At 39.3% G+C, this 23,749-nt stretch overlaps 2 protein-coding genes and 1 pseudogene across 2 annotated transcripts; all 3 read right to left on the bottom strand.

Annotated features, from left to right (window-relative positions):
* Positions 1–1,605: 1,605 nt before the first annotated feature.
* LOC122683090 (olfactory receptor 4C3) lies at positions 1,606–2,514 on the bottom strand. The gene has a single exon (XM_043886646.1). The coding sequence runs from the start codon at positions 2,512–2,514 to the stop codon at positions 1,606–1,608; it is 909 nt and encodes a 302-aa protein (XP_043742581.1).
* A 6,045-nt stretch (positions 2,515–8,559) lies between these two features.
* On the bottom strand, positions 8,560–9,508 carry LOC122682576 (annotated as a pseudogene).
* Positions 9,509–18,604: 9,096 nt separating this feature from the next.
* On the bottom strand, positions 18,605–19,617 carry LOC122683209 (olfactory receptor 4C5-like). Its single transcript, XM_043886821.1, has one exon. The coding sequence runs from the start codon at positions 19,550–19,552 to the stop codon at positions 18,605–18,607; it is 948 nt and encodes a 315-aa protein (XP_043742756.1). The 5' UTR covers positions 19,553–19,617.
* Positions 19,618–23,749: the final 4,132 nt, after the last annotated feature.

The following is a 23,749-nucleotide window of genomic DNA, read 5'->3' as shown; positions in this document are numbered from 1 at the left end:
GAGCCCTACGGCTCAGTAGTCATGGCTTGTGGGCTTTGTTGTGGTACGTGGGATCTCAGTTTCCTGACCAGGGATTGAATCTGGGCCCCCTGCATTAGGAACATGGAGTCTTAGCTGCTGGACCCCCAGGGATGTCCCTAAACTGCCCATTATTGGATTCACAAACTGAGAATCAGAAATATTTGTTTGCCTAAGATGCCTTGTAAACTAAACAAAGAAATAATTTAGTCCCAGATAACTTTTAGAATGATAGAAGCTCAATCAAGTGTGTAGAAGTAGCTGAAGGAATAAGTGTAAGAGAAGAAAAAGATGATGATTAGAAGGCTATTTACCAAATTGTTAATGGTAATTACCTCTAGGTAGTGGGCTTATAAGTGGATTTACACACACACACACACACGTGTGTGTGTTGCCAGTCTTATTTTCTAAATTCTGAAAGAGATATGTGTTTAGGAGGAAAGATATTTTACATCATCTGGAAGATAACACTTCCTCTGTAAACAGATTAGCAATAATTAATAAATCATCTAGAAAACTTCTGGTGGTGTTTACTCATGTGTTTATTCCAGCATGTTGAAATTTTTCAAAAATGAGCAGTACTCAAAAGATGGTTGAGCTGCTGTTAATCATAACTTGAACAACAGAAAGCAAGGGGGCACTAGATCCGTCCCTTTGGCTATTTGCTATTTTAACTCTAATAAAAATAAAAGCGTTTTTTGAATTTCAACTAAAGTAAGTATTCTTTTCTGGAAAGCTTCTTGAGATTTAACTGTGGGAAGATGGCTTGGCTACTTTTAGTAACCCTCCCAATGATTTCATATTTTGTAGTTAATTAGAAAATTAGCTCAATTATATTTTTTTAATCTAACAGTAGAAATGAATTGTTAAAGGCTCAAAATCTGCTATACCTGGTATTATTAACTACATCATCAAAATGTGGCAAAGTTAAGAAAGACAATATTTTGCCTAAGAATTGTGCAACTATTGTTTTTGTTATGCATAGCAGTTCAGGTAAAGCAATAATTACCTCATAAATATCTCTTGAACTTAATGGTTCTTGGAGACTTGCTCAAGTTTGTGCCACGAAGCAGTATGGGAAATAAGACTCAAACTCAGGTTGATCTGTCTCCAGAACTGAGATCTTACCCTCTTCTCTATTGTTGTAGTAGCTGCTGATGCCATAAATGGTGATGAGATGGAAGAGAAGCCAGACTTCTGTGCACACAGACTACTATATGTGGCTATGTGTGAAATTATTTTGGTATGACAGATCAAAAATAACTGATTCTGAGTTTTGTTTCAAGCAGTTCAAAGCTAGATAATTTTTATGAATCAATTAACCACATCAATAATTATGGTTTCTTCATTTCTAAAGTTGGGTAATAATCATTCATATGATATATATTTCATATAGTTGTTTTATTATCAAAATATGCAATTCATATGAAAGACTAAGCAAATCAGTAAAGTCCATGAAGATGAAAGAATCGATAAGATGGATTAAGATGTATATGGCAGTAAGGAACAGGTTTTGGTTCATTCCTGTTTCCAAAATAAAGTCATTTTTATTTCCTACTTCCCAACTTATTAGCTATCAGAAAGTTCTTACTGTCTGAATAACTTTGTCAAGGCATTCTTTACCTCTTCATTTCTCAGAGTGTAAATGAGTGGATTCAACATAGGAGTCAGGATACCATAAAACACTGCCATGTTTTTGTCTATGGATAAAGTAGATGATGGGCGCATGTAAGTAAACATACAGGGCACGAAGAACAAGGCAACAACCGTGAAGTGGGCCCCACAGGTGGAGAGGGCTCTGCGCCTCCCCTCTGCACTGTGGGACCTCAAGGAGCGCAGGATGACGAGGTAGGAGGCAGCCAGCAGGAGGAAGTTCAACAGGCAGATCACGCCACTGTTGGCCACCACCAGCAGGCCAATGACATAGGTGTTGGTGCAGGCAAGTTCCAGCAAGGGGTACAAGTCACAGACAAAATGATTGATCACGTTAGGCCCACAGAAGGGCAACTGCAGGACCAGCAGGAGCTGAACCAGGGAATGCAGGAAGCCCCCCAGCCAAGCCAGCCCCACCAGCAGAGCACAGAGACACCTGGTCATGACAGTTGTGTAATGCAGGGGCTTGCAGATGGCCACATAGCGGTCATAGGCCATCACTGTGAGCAGAATGATCTCAGCACCTCCAAAAAAATGAGCTCCAAAGAGCTGAGCCATGCAACCCTCATAGGAGATGGCTCTCCCCTCATGCAAGGAGTCAGCTATGAGTCTAGGGGCCATAGAAGAAGAATAACAGGTATCAATAAAGGACAGGTTGGCCAGAAAAAAATACATAGGGGAAACCAACGTAGGACTATAGGTGATGGTGATCATGATGAGAATATTGCCACAAACTGTGATCCCATATATGGTCAAAAAGGCCACAAAGAGAACTCTTTGTACTTCTGAGTTCTGTGAGAGTCCCAGCATGAAAAATTCTGTGATATTGTGTGGTATTTCCATAGAGTCCAAGAACACTGAGGATGCAAGTCCAGTATTACCTATAAAGTCAAGAGAAAAACAAAATGTTACAAGATTTCCTGCAGCCAAACCCACTTCTCTTTATTTTTCTTAACCCTTTCTGTTCCAAAATTTGTGTACCAATTCATCCTGTTAACCACAAATTGTAAACAAGTCTGTTAACTTTAGCATCACTGGGTAATAGATGTCTAAGTTTTTACTTGAAAATAATTATTTAATTATCTAGAATTTACTTTATTTCTACTGAAATGGAATATTTGGCAGACATTAATTTTCTAATTCAACCAAAGAATATCTCTGACAATTTTCAGCAGGGTTCCACATAGATACAAAGTCTCTCAAGAAATCCGTGACTACTTAGGATCTTCTGAAATCTCTGCATGCATAGTTCATACCTTTTGGATTAACCCTTTCTTCTTCTTTGCAATGAGGTTTGCTACATTTTCTGTTGTGTTTCCAGTAGTAACACAAATTGATGCAAAGCAAACTGAAGTAGAGTAGGGAGACATTGACTTGGGTGCAGCTGGAGACTTGCCCGAGGGGTCTGTTTCTCTCTTTGTTCATTTACTCCTACTTCTGCCTGTGCTGCAGGCAGTATCATGTATAAGAAGTTAAATTACTCTTCCCCCTTGCTTTACACATTATATATATGTCTGGGCTTTACTTTCCCTGGACCTGGTGAAATCCTTCTAGTTAAAGGTTTCCGGTCCTTCTACAGTCTACAGGGATGAGTCAAAGTTAAAAAAAAAAAGAGTGACCAGCAGTGAAAAATTTTGTTAAATGATTATCTGCCTAATCACTATATAAAAGAAGCTACAGGAGGAAGAAGAAGGGATGGTCTGTCTTAACCAATGCCCTTGTAAATTAGAATCTTATCCAACAAAATATTCCTACTCATGGTTTATTCTTCTAATTATATTAAGGAAATGGCTGTGCTTGTCTGAGTTTTGATTAAACAAGCAAATAAACAAACAATTGTCATTCATCCCACCCACCGGCAGTTTATTATTTCCTGGAGACATAAATCTTCTTAAAGTAACTAAATCTCCCAACTTGCTGAGGATTTGATGCTCAGCATGATATGAATGAAAGGAGAATCATTGAATGTCAAAGGAAGAGATACGCAAATATAAGAAGTGCTGGAGAGAAGATTCTTGTATTGATCAGTAAGCTGCACACTTTCTTTCCAAGCATGGTTACAAAGGCAAATACAGTTTCGCAGGAAATAAATCATTACCTTTTCAGAGGAGAACATTATGGCCAAGAGCACAATGGCGGTAATAAATGTCATCTGTGTAACACTCAGTCTTTGCAAGCACTATTCTAACTGCTCTAAATATATAAGCCCATTTAATCCTCATAACATCCCCGCAATGTAGATTATTATTTTTCTCCTCATTACTTCAGAGGAAGAAAGTGAGAGACACATTTAGAAACTTACAGAAGCATAATCAGCTAAGAAGTTGCAGAGTTAGGACACACCCAGGAATTTCTGCTATAGAGTCTGTGGGCTTCACCATACTATCCTGTCACATAAACTCACTTAAGTTTGAATATTTCCAGTACCATTTATTTTCTGTGTAATCACAGACAATTTCTCAAAGCCTCAGTGTTCTTATCTATAAAATGAAAATAAGAGAACTGCTACACCCTGAGTCTGCAAAGAGCAGTCAGTGAAAACAGTGCATGTCAAGTGTGTGTACAGAGCCTGGATATGATAACCACTCAAACAATGGTATCGCTGAAGTCACCATCACCAATGCCATGGACAACTTACATTTATTGGATCTGAGGACACAAGCACGTCGTCTGGTATTTTGTCTTTGTTTTTGTTATTTTACATCCTAACATCATGAAATGGTGGACATGGGTGAGTCGTTAAAGAGTCACCTAGACCAGCTCCAAGCATATCAATCCAAATATCACTGTTCCATGTACTTAAACTCCTGCCTGAGATTAGAATTGTTTTTCTCATTTAGGCAAATCTCAGATTGGGGAAGTGCTATTGATTGCAGGAATGTATCTGAGCTGAAAGTTTCTTAGACTAGTACTAGGTGAAAACCCAAAAGGGCATCATTCATTCACAAGCAGCTGAGAATTTGTTCCATTATCCATTTCTCTCTTATTTCCTGAAGAACCCTATGGCATTTAAAACCATCCTTTCCAGTTGTCTCTGTTTTAAAGGTGGTGGAATTAAGACTCAGAAAGGTGAGGTGCAGACTGTCCAAAGCTGAACTGAATCTTTGTGGTGGAGGTGCAGTTGGAACCCAGGTCACTCGACATTCCAGGCTTTCTGATGTCACCACCACCGATAACAGTAGATAATAGATAATAGTAGATAATCTGATATCTACTTTCTCTGTCATTGAGGAGCCAAAAAAAAAAAAAAAAAACTGTGGCTCACATTAGGGAGAAAAGCCTCAAAAAGAAATAGCTGGTTTGTCGGTTCTGCTTTCCACTAACAATACTCATCAACATAGTCTCAGAGAAAATCTTTCTCTTGCCTCTGCAAAGGGTGATTTATATGGTGGGCGTGATAACATGGTGATTACCACTGCTAGGTTTCTCTGAAGGAGACTAGTTCTCTCCTGACAGGATCACTTGCTGAAACAGTTCTGGGGCTTGGTTTTTGCCTCACTCACAGGTTAGAACGCAATGTGGTGCCATCATTAATTAGTTCCCTTGAATGCAGTTTTGGTCTCACAAGGAGGAGACTTTCACCTTATTTCCTAAAAGTGCCCAGTGTCCTTCTAGTGTCTAGAGAGAGAGTCCGCAAATTGTCAGGAGGAAAAGGGAGTTAGGTTATTTCAGGAACAGATACTGTAGGGTTAGCATCTTTAGGGAGGTTGCTGATTGGACAATAAGAACAAAAATTAATAGCATTTATTGATCATCTTCTGTGTTCCAAGCACCCATCCTAGGTGCTTTCACATATAATATCCTTTATTGTTGTTTACTCCCTAGGTTGTGTCTGACTCTTTGTGACTCCATGGACTGTAGAACACAGGCTCCTCTCTCTATGCAGATTCTCCAGGCAAGAATACTGGAGTGGGTAGCCATGCCCTCCTCCAGGAGATCTTCCCAACCCAGGGATTGAACACAGGTCTCCTGCATTGCAGGTGATTCTTTACGGTTGAGCCAGTGGGAAGCCATATATTCCTTACAACAATGTTAAGTAAATATCAGTATTACTGTACTCACTGGGCTTTAATAAGAATTAAATAGCAAAAGAATTATAAAGCTCTTGCACAGAGTAAACACACAAATAAGAAAAGGTGTCATAATTATTTTTTTTACACTAGCATTGAGTTTTTGATGTTTATCCCATCCTAAGCATAGGTTCGCCATTATATTCAAATAAAGAAATATTTTAGACAGAGTTAAGTTCCACGGCTTGAGGCTTAAAGAAAGACACAAATTAAGATCAGAAATTTGTTGCCTCCCAAACACATAGAATGAGTCCTCAGGTCCAGACTTCACTCAAAGAAAGGGCTCAGTAAATAGCTAGTGGCATAAGTGTTACCAGTGTCGCCATCACCATCATCACCTTTATTTCTACATTATCCTGTGGCATTCCATGTTTCTTGGGAACTACAACTAGATGTTTAAAAGATAATTTTGATTTTTTAAACACACAGTTGCTTATATATATGTTTACAAAATAATCACTCATAGGAGATTATGGCAAAATATCTATTGTCTAAAGCCTTTATAATTACAGTGAGAGCTAACCTGATAATAAAATCTTAAAAGAACATTAGAAATGCAATGCTGGCATCACCTTAAGTTCAAATTCCTGGTTGAGAACTCGCCTGAAAACAAGTTTCTGAAGTCTTCCCCAGAAATCACAAATTTTATATAGAGATTGACCTCTTGGCCTCCCCAGCTGAGCTCTCCCTTTTTCTCTTTCTTCCAGAGGATGGGAATGGAATAAAAGGATTCATTATCAGTGAGAGCTTCTGAAATAAATGTTGCTCAAACTTCCCTGGTAGCTCAGCTGGTGAAGAATCCACCTGCAATTCGCAGGAGACTCCAGTTCAATTCCTGGGTTGGAAAGATCCACTGGAGAAGGGATAGGTTACCCATTCCAGTATTCTTGGGCTTCCTTGGTGGTTCAGCCGATAAAGAATCCACCTGCATTGTGGGAGACATGGGTTCGATCCCTGGGTTGGGAAGATCCCCTGGAGGAGGGAACTGGCTACCTACTCCAATATTCTGGTCTGAAGAATTCCATGAACTGTATAGTTCCATGGGTTCACAAAGAGTCATGCACGACTGCGTGACTTTCACTTTCAAGCATCTATAGCTGATCCCACCAGCTCTCCCTTTTGTCACTATAGAGATGTTTAAGTGTGGTTTAATCCCAGAATAGGGAGCTGGTGAGGGCCTAGCTCTCAGTATTCAGAGAACTGCCTGTTGGTTGTGATGACACATTTTGTAGTGAAGTGAGGTTGGGATGGATGTTTGGTCTCCCTACCATCCTGGTTAGTGAATAACAGTAGCAGTGCTCTTGGGCTCCTCTGTTAGGAACCACTGTCCCCAGAATAGTTTATGCTCTTGTGGAATCTCTGAAAGTTGAAACGAAGTCTGGGCAATTTTTGTTAATTTTTAGCTGACTCAGTTTTCTGTCTGAAGTCATTTAATCTGCACAATTTAAGGAAGCATGTAATGTTATTTTCCTATTTGTTGTTGTTAGTTGCGATGTTGTGTCTGCCTCTTTGCAGCCCCATGGACTGTAGCCCACCAAGCTCCTCTGTCCATGGGATTTCCCAGGCAAGAACACTGGAGTGAGATGCCAAGTCCTCCTTCTCCAGGGGATCTTCCCAACCCAGGGAGTGAACCTGTGTCTCCTGCTTGGCAGGCAGATTCTTTACTACTTAGCCACCTGGGAAATTCTTTTTTTTTTTTCCTATTAAAGATGAAAAAATAGATAGAGAGATGAAACAATCTGCTAACATTTACTGGAATAATTAATGTTGGATTTGATAAGAGAAATTAAGCCTATTTGGTCCAAAGCAGTTAATCTCTATTTTTGAATCTCTTAGAATTTCATTGTGTACATTGTATGGATTCTTTACTCTAGCTCAGATTTGTGATTTTGTGCTGTTCCATGACAGCTCCATGACTTGTTCTTAAGTCACTGGAAATTTCCTATAACCACAATTTGTCTTCAGAATCTTCTTTTCCATTGTCTGTATCTAAAACCAGACTTTAATGTATAGATATTTTCTTCCTGAGCTCTATGAACTTTATCAATTATGTTTATTTTATGCCATCCAATTCTGTTTCTAATTCTTTTTGTAAACTCTTGTATACTACAGGGAATGATGAAATGTAATTTTCAAAAAGTACTTTTGTGCACAAATATTATCTTTTTGGGATTGTGATAAGCAAAAATTTCTTTTTATTGCTGTGTTTATTTTATTTATAAACCTCTCAAACCAAGAAAGATCAGAAAAAGTGTATAAATGAGCTTTTTGAAAACTTATTTCCTACTGTCCTGTCCTTTTTTCATGTGTAGTTATTTTCCCTCTTTTAAAATAAAATTTCATTCTAGCAATGATGCTGGGTATAACGAGTGTTCAAGAACATTGCTGTTGATCTGTTTCATACCCACAGTCAGGGCAACATTATGACTTTTGTGGATCCATGGTACTTTCATCCTCTTGGGCCCTCTCCTCCATCAAAATGTTAAAAATTATCTTTTCTGACTACATTGCTATATAGATGACTATAGTGTAAGCTGCATTTAGATTATATTAATCTCTTTCTTTCTGTTGTAAATGAAATTAAAACATTTCATGCCCTCCTAAGACTATCATGGGCTCTTGGCACTGGGTCTACTATGCCTTCTGAATATCAACCCTGGCTTATAATGTATGAGCCCCTAAAGAAAATTGATCCAGACAGGCGAATCATCCCAGTTCAATCAATTAAGAAGGGGAGAAAAAAAAAAAAAAAGAAGGGGAGAAAATTTCTGTAATCACCAGATTTTTTCTTTTTTGGCCTGAATACTCCACACAAGGTTTATTCATTACCAGTTTTCATTATTTGTCCCCAGAGCTTCTTCATGATATTTTTCACTTCTGCATTTCTCAGGGTGTGCATTAAAGGATTCAGCATAGGAGTTACTATGGTGCAAAACACAGTCACATCTTTATCAATGTGGGAGGAGGTCGTGGGTCTTAGGCAGAGGAATGAACAAGGTACAAAGAATGAGATGACAACTGTGACGTGAGAGGCACAGGTGGACAGGGCTTTGCGACGCCCTTCAGAGCTGTGAGTCCTCAGGGAGCGCAGGATGACAACGTAGGAAGCAACCAGCACTGAAAAAATTAGCAAACACAGTGACCCACTGTTAGCAGAAATCAGGGACCCCAGAGTGTGCATGTCCGTGCAGGCTAGCTCCAGGAGAGGTATTAAATCACACGTAAGATGGTCAATGACATTGTGGCCACAGAATGGTAACTGAACCATGAACAAAATCTGGATCCCTCCATGGAGAAACCCTAAAGCCCCAGCCATTCCAACCAGGAAAGCACACACAGGTTGGTTCATGACAGTCGTGTAGTGCCGGGGCTTACAGATGGCTACATAGCGGTCATAGGCCATGCCAATCAACAAGACAATCTCGGCTCCAGCAAAGAAATGTTCAGCAAAGACCTGAGTAATGCAGTCACTGAAGGAAATGGTGTTCTTTCCAGAGATCAAGTCAAAGATGAACTTGCGTGCTATGGAGGAAGAGTAGAAACCATCTATCATGGACAAATAAGACAAAAAAATGAACATGGGAGAACCGAGGGCTGGGCTGGTGAAGATGGTGACTGAGATGAGCTGGTTACCTGCCAATGTGGTCAAGTAGGTGACTAAAAGCACCACAAATAAGAGTAGGCACTCCTGTAGTAGGCACTCCTGTAGTAGGCATCTGGGTCAGGCCCCGCAGGATGAATTCTGTTATGCTGCTCATCCTTTCCATCAGCTCATCTTGAGCTGCTATTAGCACATGGTTGATCTGGAAAAATCACAATATTTCTGAATGATTATATCTTAAATTTGATAGAAAATATCTCATCGTCTCTTTAGCCCAGGTCCCTGGGACTGGTAGAGCTATTCCTTTCACTTACCTCTTATATTTTACAGAGAGTTGTAAAGAAGAATGGGAGGAGTTTAAATCTCTCCTGATTCATATTGATTTAAATATATCATGACAATACCTTACAAATACCACAATAAAAGGGAGATTTTTTTAATGAATATTGTCCTGCAGTTAGCTTCTAAACTTTCCTTTTAACTCTGAAGATCTCACAGATAGCTTTCTTTTAGTTTGGGAAACAAAGTTCATTGACAGTTCTTTATAAAGTTATATTAATGCTTGTCTATCATAATGAATATTCATAGGTATATGGACACAATATTTTAAAAATCAACTTTGTATCAGACATGAAAAGTACCATTCAAACCTTACTCTATACCAGCTGTGTTCTGTGACCCATTATTCCTTTCTTTCAAGTTAATGCACATGCACATGTAGAGACAGAACTGCAGATGGAGTTTTTGTACCTCAAAATGCCAAGAAACTCGCTTTATAACAGCTCTTTGAGCGGCATTCACTTGACAGCCCCAGATGTTGTATCTGGCTCAACAAGATAGTTATGCTCACTCTTTCCACATCTTTGAATGTGAACATGTAAGTGATGCAAAGCTCCCTGAAAAGTTCTCAATATTTCTGAAATGAGCTTTCTGTGCAATTGTTCCTTCATCACATATAGAATAATGCTTGGACTAGCTGTATTACCCTATTCACATTTTGCTATGAAATGATGTAAGTCATGAAGTTTTCCTGAGTTTCCTATGGACAGAAATGTTAGGACCACCTGAGATGATACAATTTCCCCCTTTGGAATAAGTTTTATCAATTAAGATAAGCTTGAAATTTTCATTACTAACTGGTGAAAATATTGAATGTATATAAGAATACATTCTTTTCTTGGGGAGTGAGCCTGTATATAGGTTTTCAAGATTTATTACATGTTGTTGTAACCAAGATCATTAGCTATTTTTTTTAAATTTATTTATTTATTTTTTCAGTGGGTTTTGTCATACATTGACATGAATCAGCAATAGATTTACACGTATTCCTCATCCCGATCCCCCCTCCCCCCTCCCTCTCCACCCGATTCCTCTGGGTCTTCCCAGTGCACCAGGCCCGAGCACTTGTCTCATGCATCCCACCTGGGCTGGTGACCTGTTTCACCATAGATAATATACATGCTGTTCTTTCGCAACATCCCACCCTCACCTTCTCCCACAGAGTTCAAAAGTCTGTTCTGTACTTCTGTGTCTCTTTTTCTGTTTTGCATATAGGGTTGTCGTTACCATCTTTCTAAATTCCATATATATGTGTTAGTATGCTGTAATGTTCTTTATCTTTCTGGCTTACTTCACTCTGTATAATGGGCTCCAGTTTCATCCATCTCATTAGAACTGGTTCAAATGAATTCTTTTTAACGGCTGAGTAATATTCCATGGTGTATATGTACCGCAGCTTCCTTATCCATTCATCTGCTGAGGGGCATCTAGGTTGCTTCCATGTCCTGGCTATTATAAACAGTGCTGCGATGAACATTGGGGTGCACGTGTCTCTTTCAGATCTGGTTTCCTCAGTGTGTATGCCCAGAAGTGGGATTGCTGGGTCATATGGCAGTTCTATTTCCAGTTTTTTAAGAAATCTCCACACTGTTCTCCATAGCGGCTGTACTAGTTTGCATTCCCACCAACAGTGTAAGAGGGTTCCCTTTTCTCCACACCCTCTCCAGCATGTATTGCTTGTAGACTTTTGGATAGCAGCCATCCTGACTGGCGTGTAATGGTACCTCATTGTGGTTTTGATTTGCATTTCTCTGATAATGAGTGATGTTGAGCATCTTTTCATTAGCTATTTTATTCATTATCTTTCTTTTTCTCTTCTTTCCCTAATCCTTGCCAAAAACATAATCACATTTTTTTTTCCACAAAAATTTCTGGGCACAGAAGTCAGCATCATGATCTCTCAGTTTCAATAAAGATGAGGAAAGATAGCTTAGAGTTTTCAGGAAAGCTTATGCCTGAGCTGTTTTTCTCTCTCCATGACTCCAACGATGGTGACTATGGCCAGTCATTTTTCAAAGATTTAACTCACACATCCTGACTTCAGTGTGGTGACATGGAAGTCATGAAAAGGGGAAATAATTTTTAATAATTACAGAGATCTTCAGAATCAGTCTACTTAGTGAGACATAAATGTTAATCCCAATCTTGTAAAAGTGACTTTAGTGGTTCTCAACAGCATCTTGCCTGGGAACATTCCAGACAGTATTTTCTATTGACATTTTCACATCATTGTGTCCAAAGTCATTTTTAGAGAGAAATATTAAGTTTCAATTTACAGAATCTAACTACAAGTATTATTTCAGTGAAAATGAAATTGGCTAAGTTAACCTTCTTAAATTTTTGGGAAAAGAATTAGCTATCACTAACTTGGATCAGTTGGTTGTGGATTCTTCAGTTTTTAGATTAAACCCAGACATCACTTTCTTCCCTGCAGGCATTTGCCTCGAAGCTGCAAATAGACTGTAAACCAAGAAGGAAGACAGTGGAATTCTTATGTCTCTAGACAACTCTCCCATTTTCTGGATTTACTCAGAAAACAAGCTGTTTTAGTCAGGAAACTTTGATAGCTTTCAGATTTAATTTTAACTCACTTTCTGGGCTTATTATGAGATTATAAATGCATCTTCAAAACACGTATTATTCAAATATATGCATCAAATTATTCAAATTTGATTCTTCCAGTTAAGAAAATCTTGTATATGAAATTGTAGAATGTATGTGAAAGTGTTAGTTGCTTAGTCGTGTTCAATTCTTTGCGATCCCATGCATTGCTGCCCAGCAGGCTCCTCTGTCCACGGAATTCTCCAGACAAGAATACTGGAGTGGGTTGCCATTTCCTTCTCCAGGGGGTCTTCCCGATCCAAGGATCTAACTCCTTTTATTCCTGATTTAAGCCCTTCTTCTAACTCATACTGACCTTGGGAGCAGTGTCTTCCAAACAGACTTTCAACTTGTTCATGTATGGCTCTGTGGCTGTTATTTACTTCAAGGTCCTTGTTTGTAGTTCTTTCTTCATTGACTCTAGAGAAATGTTTAAATATACTTTCAAAAAAGTTCAGGGCTTGGTAGCACATTGACCTCTCAAGTCCTCAGAGGATTATTGACTCTGTAGGAATCTTTTCTGAAGCATCAGCCAAGGACGGTTTTTTGTTCCTGTTTGACTCCCACAAACATTAGAGACCAGCTTTAGAAATGCAGTTGAGCTTTGGTTAAACATATGCTTCTGGCTATGGGCTTCTCTTGGTGGTTCAGGCGATAAGGAACCTGCCTGCAATGCAGGAGACCTGGTTTGATCTCTGGGTTTGGAAGAACCCCTGGAGAAGAGAACGGCTACCCACTCCAGTATTCTTGCCTGGAAAATCCCATGGACTTGTGGACAACAGTCTATGAGGTCACAGAGTCGGACATAACCCCCCCCCCCCACACACACACACACTTCTGGCTATAGTTTAGGATGCAACTTAAGTGAGTAAGTAAAGTCGCTCAGTTGTGTCCGACTCTTTGCTATCCCATGGACTGTAGCCTACCAGGCTCCTCTGTCCATGGGATTTTCCAGACAAGAGTACTGGAGTGGGTTGCCATTTCCTTCTTCAAGTGCAAATCCTGATATTAGGATTTTGTTGTTCATTTTGATGTTGGTTACCTTGCCAAAGGATATATGGGGTGGTTTTAGACATAGGGTAGAGTTCAAAGAATGGATTTCTCTCTGAAAACATGAGTGTTTGGTACAATATGGTTACCCTGAGAGTAGAAATGCCAGTCTTTAAAATTATGGGCCGTAATTACCCTCGGACATCGTGACATATTTATTAGTGACTGACAGAGGAGACTTAAATAGCAGGTTCCCAGCTCCCAGATATAGAGTAATTTAAAAGTCATAAACATATAAACTATCTCTGGGATGAGGACCTAGGTGACAGGGCCTCATGATGTATTATAGAGCTTGTAGCTCTGCAACACACAGAGAGAACCACAGGAATGTATAGCGATTTTACTGTACCCTATGCTTTCTCACGGAGAAGGCAATGGCAACCCACTCCAGTACTCTTGCCTGGAAAATCCCATGGATGGAGGAGCCTGGTAGGCTGCAGTCCATGGGGTCGTGAAGAGTCTGACACGACTGAGCGACTTCACTTTCACTTTTCACTTTCATGCATTGGAGAAGGAAATGGCAACCCACTCCAGTGTTCTTGCCTGGAGAATCCCAGGGACGGCAGAGCCTGGTGGGCTGTCGTCTATGGGGTCACACAGAGTTGGACTCAACTGAAGCAACTTAGCAGTAGCAGCAGCAGCAGCAGGCTTTCTCAGGGTAGCCTTTGAAAAAAGTCACGCTCAGCCAAACAATCGTGTATAAAGACATCGAGAGGGAAAGAACAGAAACACTACAGAAATGATGCTCCACTATAGTTACTTCTCTCCCTCAGCTTCAAGGTGATGGAGAGCTGACTGGAATTCTGCACAGAATCATCTTTCTTTCTCATTTACTTTTAATTTTAAACTAAACTGATGCATTACTGGAATTCAGAACAGAGAAGGAAGCAATGCTTTCAGTTCTGTTCTCAGCAGTTAACGATGTTGCTTCTGTTAGCAGCCACCCTCACTCTCAATCTGTCCCATTCCCCTGATTTTTTTTTGTCATAAAATACATATAAAATGAAGTTTACCATTTTAAGCACACACTTGAGTGGCATTAAATACATTCACAATGTTGTGCAAACACCTCACCAACCATCTTCATAATTTTTCACCTTCTCAGACTGAACCTCCATATTCGTTAAATAATTATTTATCATTCCTCCCTCCCGCCAGGTACTAGCCATCATTATATAACTTTTTTTTTTCCATGAGGGTCTAGGTGTCAATATATCATAATATGTTTAGGAGAATAAAGGTTTGCTTCTTACTCTATGATGGAGAATCTTGAGGACATAGAGTAGATAATTATGCTTATGTGCAGAAGTGACTGAGAAAATCACACTCAGCCAAACTACTTTGTAGAATACACCTGTACAAAAATGAAGAAAACCACTGTAAGTAGGAAAGCTTTGCTTCTGCTTTTTCTTTTTCGGACTCTGATGTGGAGTTGATTGCAACCTTTCCAGGAATCATCCGGAGCAATGTAATTCACTGGGCATTTTGGGTTCAGGTTGTTCCTCTACCTAAGGAATTGATCAGGAGTAGGAATGGTTATGCTCCCTACCCACAGAACAATGCCCTATTGAGAGGCTGTCTTTGAGGAAAATGTCAGAGTCCTTGGGAATTTAGAGAAACACTTATTCACATAAGTAGAACATGGATTCCATCAACTTGACTGGTTGGTTAGGGTTTTGTCCTGGGAGGAGGATGCCAGCAGACACAGGATGACTGACCCATAGTGGGAACTTCCCAGCAATGGCGCAGAATAATTATAATTCTGATTGATCATTGATTTCAAGAAGACAAGAAGGAAACTGCTTTTGTAATCATTCTTTTTTTTTTTTCCTTCTGGGACACAATCCCTTAGATTTATCAAGACCCAGAGACACTCTGAGAGATAGTGAGGGACAGGGAGGCCAGGCGTACTTCAAGTCAGTCCATGGGGTCTCAAAGAGGGGGACATGACTTGGTGACTGAACAACAAGGACACTTTGAGTGTGATCTGATAGTTGATAGAATGGTGAAATCATGCAAAAAGATGGTGCATTCAATAGGAAGAGCTGGTCTCCTAATTTATAGAAGGAAGGATATACTGGAAAAGGAAATAAGCTAATAATGAGAATTTGTTAGGAGAGAGAAGAGTAGGGGTGAGTTTAGAAATAACTGAGCAGGGATTTAAGTTATCACATAGATTGGAACCAAAGGTACTGTTTCCTTGTTTTGACCCCAGATTGTGTGTGAATGGTGGTTCAGTTAGAGCATACAGATTAATGACCAAATGTTAAAATTTTGATAGTTAACAAACTAAGATTTCTAAGATGAGAGAAGGCAGTTGCATGCAGAACACACAAATCTACATTAAAACTAAGTAGGAACTCTTGCATATATATTAATAGTTTGCAAGAGAGGGCAAAAGGGGATATAGACATAATTATTGATGAGGAGGCTTGAGATTGAGAGAAAGATTCTGTTTTGGTCCCGGTTTTTCCTGAGAAGTAGGGAGCATAGCATCCTCCTGAGATACATGGAAATTTTGTGGAGATAAAGTTTATCGGAAATCAGTGAAAAGTTAGAACATATACTAAAAAGAATGTGTAGGAAGAAGTAACTGTTTGGAAGAGGCAGAACATTTGCTCAAGAAGTTTTGAAGATGTAGTTCACATTAGAGTTGAGATTTTTGTTGTCACTCCTAGTTAATAATGGGCCCCCCAGGTGGCTCAGTGGTAAAGAATCTGCCTGCCAATGAAGGAGCTGCAGGAGACTCAGGTTAGATGCCTGGGTTGGGAAGATCCCTGGAGGAAGAAATGGCCATCCACTTAAGTATTCTTGCCTGGAAAATCCCACTGACAGAGTAGCCTGGAGGGCTACAGTCAGCCCATGGGGTCACAAATGGACAGACATGACTGACCACCTGAGCAGCAATAGCTAGTTAATAATTTTCTTCAAGATTGCCTTATATCTCAGGTAGCAGGAAAGACATGGTTGTGTATGAACTTGTGGTTTAGATACTTCAGTTACTGTAGTGCATTACACTGAAGCAAAATTGTTCTGTTTGGATTTGGTTTTGTAAAGATTGCCATTTATTCATTCTGCGTTTTGAGAACAAAGACAACTGCAAAAGTGATGGAAACCTTTTCTCTCTTTGATATTTATAAGCCTTTAAAAGATGAAATGAGTCAATGTAACTAGTCAGGATAGGATCATTTTGCTGTAGCAACAAATGAATTCTGAATTCTCAGTGGCTTAGCACTTTAACTTTCATGTCCTGTTCAGGCCTAATTCACTGAGAGATAGTTGCTCCTCTAGGACAGTCCTCTTCCAGATAGCTACTGGTTGACACAGCTTGCTTCACTGTGTGGCCCCACCATCTCAGTATGTGTCTTCCAGGTTTGCTGAGCAGGAAAAAAGAAACTGAAATAGTCCTGGCGAGGAACATACTGACTTCTCAATGTTTAATGTTTCAGCCTAACTGTGACATACATCACTTCCTGTTTAAAAACAAAGGGGCTGGAAAGTATGGTAGTAACATATAAACTCTTAGTGATCAGCAAATGGATTGGTAACGGTTGAAAAAAAAAACCACACTCTCCACTTTCAGGGGTTTCCCAGGTGGTGCTGTGGTAAAGAGTCCACCTGCCAACGCAAGAGACACAAGGGACGTGGGTTCAATCACTAGGTCTGGAATATCCCCTGGAGAAGGGAATGGCTACCCACTCCAGTATTCTAGACTGGAAAATCCCATGGACAGAGGAGTCTGGTGGACTACAGTCCATGGAGTCACAGAGTCAGACATGACAGTGTCTCTCATTTAGAAAAAATTACTTACTAAACCACTGAAGGTTAATATATATGCAATGAACAACTTAGGTATGCCTATGGAGTCATTTGGGTTAATTCAAGTCCTTCTAAAGGTATAAGTAACTTTGATGGATTAGCAAGACTCAAGTCCTGGCCCCAATTTGGATCCCTTTCTTTTATTGGGGTTATTTCCTTTAAACTTGCACTGTGTCTATATCTCAAATGATTTTCCATCTCATTGGTTTACAATTGGTCTAAAATTTTACATTCAAATTTGAATGTGCATGCTTTCTGACTTGATTACTTACCTATCACCAACTTAATTTTTGTTTGTACCGGATACTTTTCTATCCATTAGCTAAAGCACAAATCAGTCCCCCCAAAACTATTTGGGTATCTTTTACAAAAACAGTGCTCCACAAAACTCTGCCTGGGAAATTGTGTGCAAGATAGCTCTACAGTTGTGCCTGGAAGAATTTTATAGCCCTTCTTGGCTTTAGACATAAAAAATAATTCATTTTGATAAGAGCCCAGATTACACTGTAAAGGGTGCCACTGGAACTGTGCAGCACTTGGCACTAATTTTGGAATGAGTCCTGCCTTTATGTCACTCTCATTTCTCAAACTCATTCATTTCTCCTTGGTCATTATCTCTCACAAAAATAACTCTATATTGCCTACAATACTAAAACTATTCATTTAAAAAAAATATGTGGTTGTTAGGACTTTTTGTTTATTTAAATATTATGGTTGTTAGGACTTATTTTAATTATTTGGCCTATTGCTTATATACTCTATATCTGAAGCATTACAGAGAATTGTTCTACTGAAAACAGTAACTTAAAGTTTTTCCAGCCTCTGTGATTCTTTAAGTTGATTAATAATGCCCCTTTGAGGGCTCCCTTGGTGGTCCAGCGGTTAAGAATCCACCTGCCATTGTGGGGGATATGGCTTAAATCTCTGATCCAGGAAGATCCCACATGCTGAGAAGCAACTAAACCTGTGTGCCACAACTACAAAAGCCCATGCACCATGACTACTGAAGCCCTGACACTTAGAGCCCGTGCTCCGAAATTAGAGAAACAGCTGCGATGAGAAGCCCGAGCACCTCGCTCACTGCTACCAGAGAAAGCCCGCGTGCAGCAACAAAGACTCAGTGTAGCAAAAAAAAAAAAAAAAAAAAAAAAGAAAGAAAGAAAAGAAAAAAAAGAAAAAAAACTCAAAAAATAAAATTTAAAAGTAATTATTTTTTAAACAACCTCCCCTTGATTAGTAATTTATAGAAGTAATTTATGGAAGAAAAGAAAATTCTATTTGAAGAGCTTTAGTCATCATTTAATCAAATCTTGATATTTTATGAAAGATGAACCATTAAAGATTCCAGAAAGCAAGGGGGTGAATAATATACCTAAAGTCACATATTTTAACTTCAAAATCATTATCCTTTTTATTAGTCACTTTTGTCCTTAAGATATGAATAGATTTTATTTTATCTTCTCTGCTCACAAAAATTGTTACCCAAGGTTACTCTTTGGCTCCAGAGCTTCTTCATGGCATTTTTCACCTCTGAGTTTCTGAGGGTGTAGATTAAGGGGTTTAACATGGGTGTTACCATGGTATAAAACACAGCCACTGCTTTATCAATAGGGAAGGTGATCGTGGGCCGAAGGTACACAAATATACAGGGTACAAAGAACAGGACCACTGCAGTAACATGGGAAGCACAAGTGGAGAGAGCTTTCTGCTGTTCTGAAGAGCTGTGTGTTCTTAGAGAGCAAAGGATAAGCACATAGGAGATGATAAGAATAGAAAAGATGAGCATACACATCAGCCCACTGTTGGCAGCAACAAAAAGACCAAAGATGTGAGTGTCAGTGCAGGAGAGTTTCAGCAGAGGGAAAAGGTCACAGATGAAATGGTCAATGACATTGGGGCCGCAGAAGGGCAACCAGACTATAAAAAGAATTTGAATCAGAGCATGAAGAAATCCTCCGGCCCAGGCCATGGCCACCAGGAGGCCACACACGTGCCTGTTCATTGTGATGGCGTATTGCAGGGGCTTGCAGATGGCCACGAAGCGGTCATAGGCCATCACTGTGAGCAAGAGGATCTCAACTCCTCCAAAGAAATGCTCTGCAAAGAGCTGAGTCATACACCCACTGAAGGAGATGGTTTTCTTTTGAGCAAGTAAGTCAAATATCATTTTGGGGGCCATGGTAGAAGAGCAGCAGCAGTCTATGAAGGACAAGAAAGACAGGAAAAAATACATGGGGGAACCTAAGGCTCTGCTAGTGGCGACTGTCACAATGATGAGTAGGTTGCCTGCCACAGTGAGAAAGTAGATGAGGGTAAACAGAGCAAACAAGAGCTTCTGTACATCTGGATTCTGTGTCAGGCCAAGCAGGAGGAATTCTGTCACATTGTTCATTTTCTCCATGAATCCAGATTGGCTTTCAGATAACTGTTTTCTCTGAGAATAGCACAGGGATCACAATGGTGAGGATCAATTTCAACCAATCTCAGTAAGTTTTCTCACAAAGGGCTTTATAACTGATCATGTCCCTTGATCTAGTACTCCTTATGCTTGGGAATCTATTCTTTATAAAGATTATGGACAAAAATTGTGCATAGAAGCTATATTTCATATTTTGTATGATAAAGTGAAAACAATCCAAATATGTACACAAAGAGGAACAATCAAGCAAATTATGGTTATGAAATATCAGGTGAACATTTAGGTTATTTACAATAAAAATTAATGGTGTGAAAAAATTCTTCCAACATTATATTGAGTGGAAAACACAAGATATTAAGCACCTTCTTTGTTATGATCTAAATGGTCCAAAATGACATATAAACATGGAAAAACACCTGAAAGAAATGCTCTAAAGACTAGTAATGCTTATTTGGATTATGGATTTAAGATAAATTTTGTATTCTTTTTAAAATTTTCTGTTCTGAATTTTCTACAGAGAGAATATATTATCTTTATAATAAGAAAAATAATTTAATAAAATAGATAATATTCTGTGTGACTCCTTTTCTCAGTATGTTGGTCATTATTCATACAAAACTGTGACAGTAGAAATGGATGTTTAAACCTAACTCACCTGTAAATTGAACACTCAAGTATGAGATGGTTGTCATCACCAATTCAATGGACATGAACTTGGGCAGTCTCTGGGAGATGATGAAGGACAGAGAATACTGGTGTGCTGCAGCCCATGGGGTCGCAAAGAGTTGGACGTGGTGACTGAATAGCAACAACAAAGTATCACCTTCAGAAAACGTGATAAAGAAATCACAGATTGTGCTTACCTCTCTGGATGCATTTGGGAAATAAGTAACATGCTCATTTCATAACAAGGTATTACTTGTAGAGCATAATTTGCTTGGAGGTAGTGATCATTGACTGATCAATAACTGCTGCTTTAAAGGTTTATTCATTTTTTATCTTAAGTGTAAATTTCCTTTTCTTTACTTAATTATTTGAAAATGATTGCTGAAAGAGAATTCCTAAATAATGCTGAGTTCATGGACTGGGTTTTAGGTTTGTTTCATTGGCTCATACCATCATGTGAGTAAGGCACACACATCTCAGCTCAGATAACAAATTTCTTTAGTCACACACCTTCCAAAGCCTTAGGCTTTAAAAGAAAGTGATGGGGGAAAAAAAAAAAAAAAAAAAAAAAAACCTAACCAATGGAGGACATTTTAAGTTATGCTATTGTATTACATATTTGTCAGTCTTTCTTGTGCCCAAACTATACTAAAAAGAGCCACTTGGTCTGAGATCTATCCTGACTTAAAGCCCTGGAAATAGCAAACTATTAAAGTAGAAAAATTAGGAATTGCAAGCACCATAGAATCAGCAACAAATAAAAGTTGATTTGAAGTTAGCTCTTTCAAATATTTTTCTTACTAAACTTGTGCTCAGCCTTTAGATATATTCTTTGGTTCCTGGGAGTCTGGATCCAAATGTGTTGGAGACTCAAAACCATACAGTGTCTGTGATCCGGGGATGGTTATGCTTATATGGTCTTCCAGGATTCATCTTTATCAACACTTTCCAGTGTGGTTACAGGGAAATATTTAAATATGTATTACTCAAGTGCAAGGAGTTAGGGAGTCTCTGATCTCTCAACTCCCAGAGGATTAGAACTAGCAGCTTCAACCAAGATGGCAGCCAAACCAGTTTATCCATTCTCTCTTGTGGCCATGGCATCTTGATCAAGGAGATGAAGGAGGGACATCTGGGCTGGGTTTGCAGCCCCTCTATGACTGTGTTTAGAAAATGATCTCGGACTCTGGGACCCAAGGCACAGAAGGTCCTAGTCATGGGATAATGGATGCATGAGCTCCCTAGTGTTCATAAAACAGCCTTATTCATACCTGTCTCACAGAGTTATAGGGGGGATTGAGGAAGAGAACATGTGGAAATATCTAAGCCCCCGCAGAACTGCTATTCTACTGCTAATGCCCTGTAGATAAAGGCATTAGGCTAGAGTGGCTCAGATGGTAAAGAAATTGCCTGCAGTGCAGGGGATCTGGGCTCAGTCCTTGGGTTGAGAAGTGCCCTGGAGATGGGAATGGCAACCCAATCCAGTATTCTCTCCTGGAGAATTGCATGGACAAAGGAGCCTAGGGGGCTACAGTCCTTGGGATTGCAAAGAGTCAGACATGACTGAGCAACTGCCAGGCTAGAGAAACTGTTTTTAGTAATAGAATAGTGAACCATGATTAACTGTAAGAGTTTTGTTGTCTCTTCTGTTTGCTAACTATGTGATCTTGGGCAAGTTCCTCAGCCTCTTTATTTATACCTGAGTTCTAACACTTGTAAGAAGAGGGCGGTAGGCGTACCTGTCACAGGATATTGTGGGGTTTCTACGAGTTAGCACATGTAAAGTACTACAACGGTACTTGGCATAATGCAAAAGCTCACTGTTGTCTGTTGTCACTTTCTGTATAGGAAACCAGAGCACATCAGGAAATCAGAGGAAATCAGGAAGCACAGAGGAAAGCAGAGGCTTGACTGATTCAAGTTTCTGGAAAGAATTGTCTCAACTCACATACATGGCTTCTTTATTCTTATGGTTGGTAAAATCTGGGCAAATACAGAAATTAAGAGAGAAGGAAGGTTAAGTTTTAAAGCATTGAATACTGATTCATAAGTCAGTATAGTTCAGAAATCTATGGATGTTCAGCCTTCTCTCACTAAAAAATCTGACAGTGTAGTTCGTCCTACAAAGGTTGTAGGAAATACAGGAAATGTGGATGCAGTGAGAACTAACAGATAATGAGCACTCTGTATTTACATCACTGTTCTACATGAGGTATTTCATCTAATTCTCACATAATCTCCGTGTGGGATATATTAATCCTACTTTATATAAATGAAAATTGATGTTTACTGTGACATCTTTTGAGATAAAAAAGTTAATAATAAGTAGATCTTGGATTGAAATACAAGCTGATCTAATTTCTAAGCTTGAACTCTAACAATTTTGTTATTATAGGGCACTGGACACTGATTCTGTGATGTGACTTTTGCACTGGGATTGGTGGGGGAGCAGGTGCTGATTCAGACCAACTGTGCATTATTTAGAGGCTTTGCTTCTATCACCAGTGGCAGGGAGGACATATTCCTCAGACAGACCCCCTGTGTAGCACTGACCAGAAAGGACCATTGAGAAAAGACAATATTTCTCATCTTCCTTTCCACGTTTGGCCCCCATCTGGGATATCTTCCTAAGCACTCTCTTGGGAGTTTTCATTCTGGAAATTTCCTGATGTTTTCAGAGTAGAAGGGAAGACTGAGCAGATGTTCAGACCTAGGACCAGAGATACTCTCTATATGAATGGGGCATGGTGGAGTCCTAGAGAAATAATATACCAAAGACATGAACCTGGGTATTGATGATCAGTTCTATTTACTGTAGATTTTATGCTTGTCATTGAACTTACCAGAACCTGTTAAACAGCTTAAATATATCTTAAATAAGTAGGGGTTATTGGGAAGAACACTAAAAAATAGCATATAAAATTACCCATTAGATCTTAATGCATAAAAATATTTCCTGAAATAAATTGAGAAAAATTTGCATTTCTCCACTACTATAATACTGTTGATCATCATTTATTGAATCCTGGCTAAGCTGTGTAATCTTGGGTAAGTTATTCAACTTCTGTGTGGCTCAGTTTCCTCTATCTTATATAGAGAGATAATAACAGTACCTCATAGGTTGATTAGAATCAAATTAGGTACTTAGGTACTGTCTTGAGATATGGGATTGAAGTTGATTGTTTTTCAAAATGGGAGGAAGTTGGTCGGGTCTAAATACCAGTGGGAAGAGCTTAAAAAGAGAGGGGATGAGGGAGGGTGAGAATTTGGGAGAGAGGAAAAGAAGGTAGGAGGTAGAGGAAGGTAGAGGAAGGGAAAGAAGGCAGGAGGTAGAGGAAGGAGGAGGGGAAGGGAAATGAGAGGTGGCAGGGAAGTAGTGATAAAGTTATAGATAGAGGAGTGAGAAGGGAGTAATCAGTAGAGTCTTATTAGGTATGGGAGACAGTGGTGTCCACAGAGTAGCTATTTCTCATCTTCTTTCTTTCAACCAAAGCTCCATTTGTTCTGGTGCCT

This window comes from Cervus elaphus, chromosome 24, assembly GCF_910594005.1.
Source record: "Cervus elaphus chromosome 24, mCerEla1.1, whole genome shotgun sequence".
Lineage (NCBI taxonomy): Eukaryota > Metazoa > Chordata > Mammalia > Artiodactyla > Cervidae > Cervus > Cervus elaphus.
This window is presented reverse-complemented; position numbering and strand designations above follow the sequence as displayed.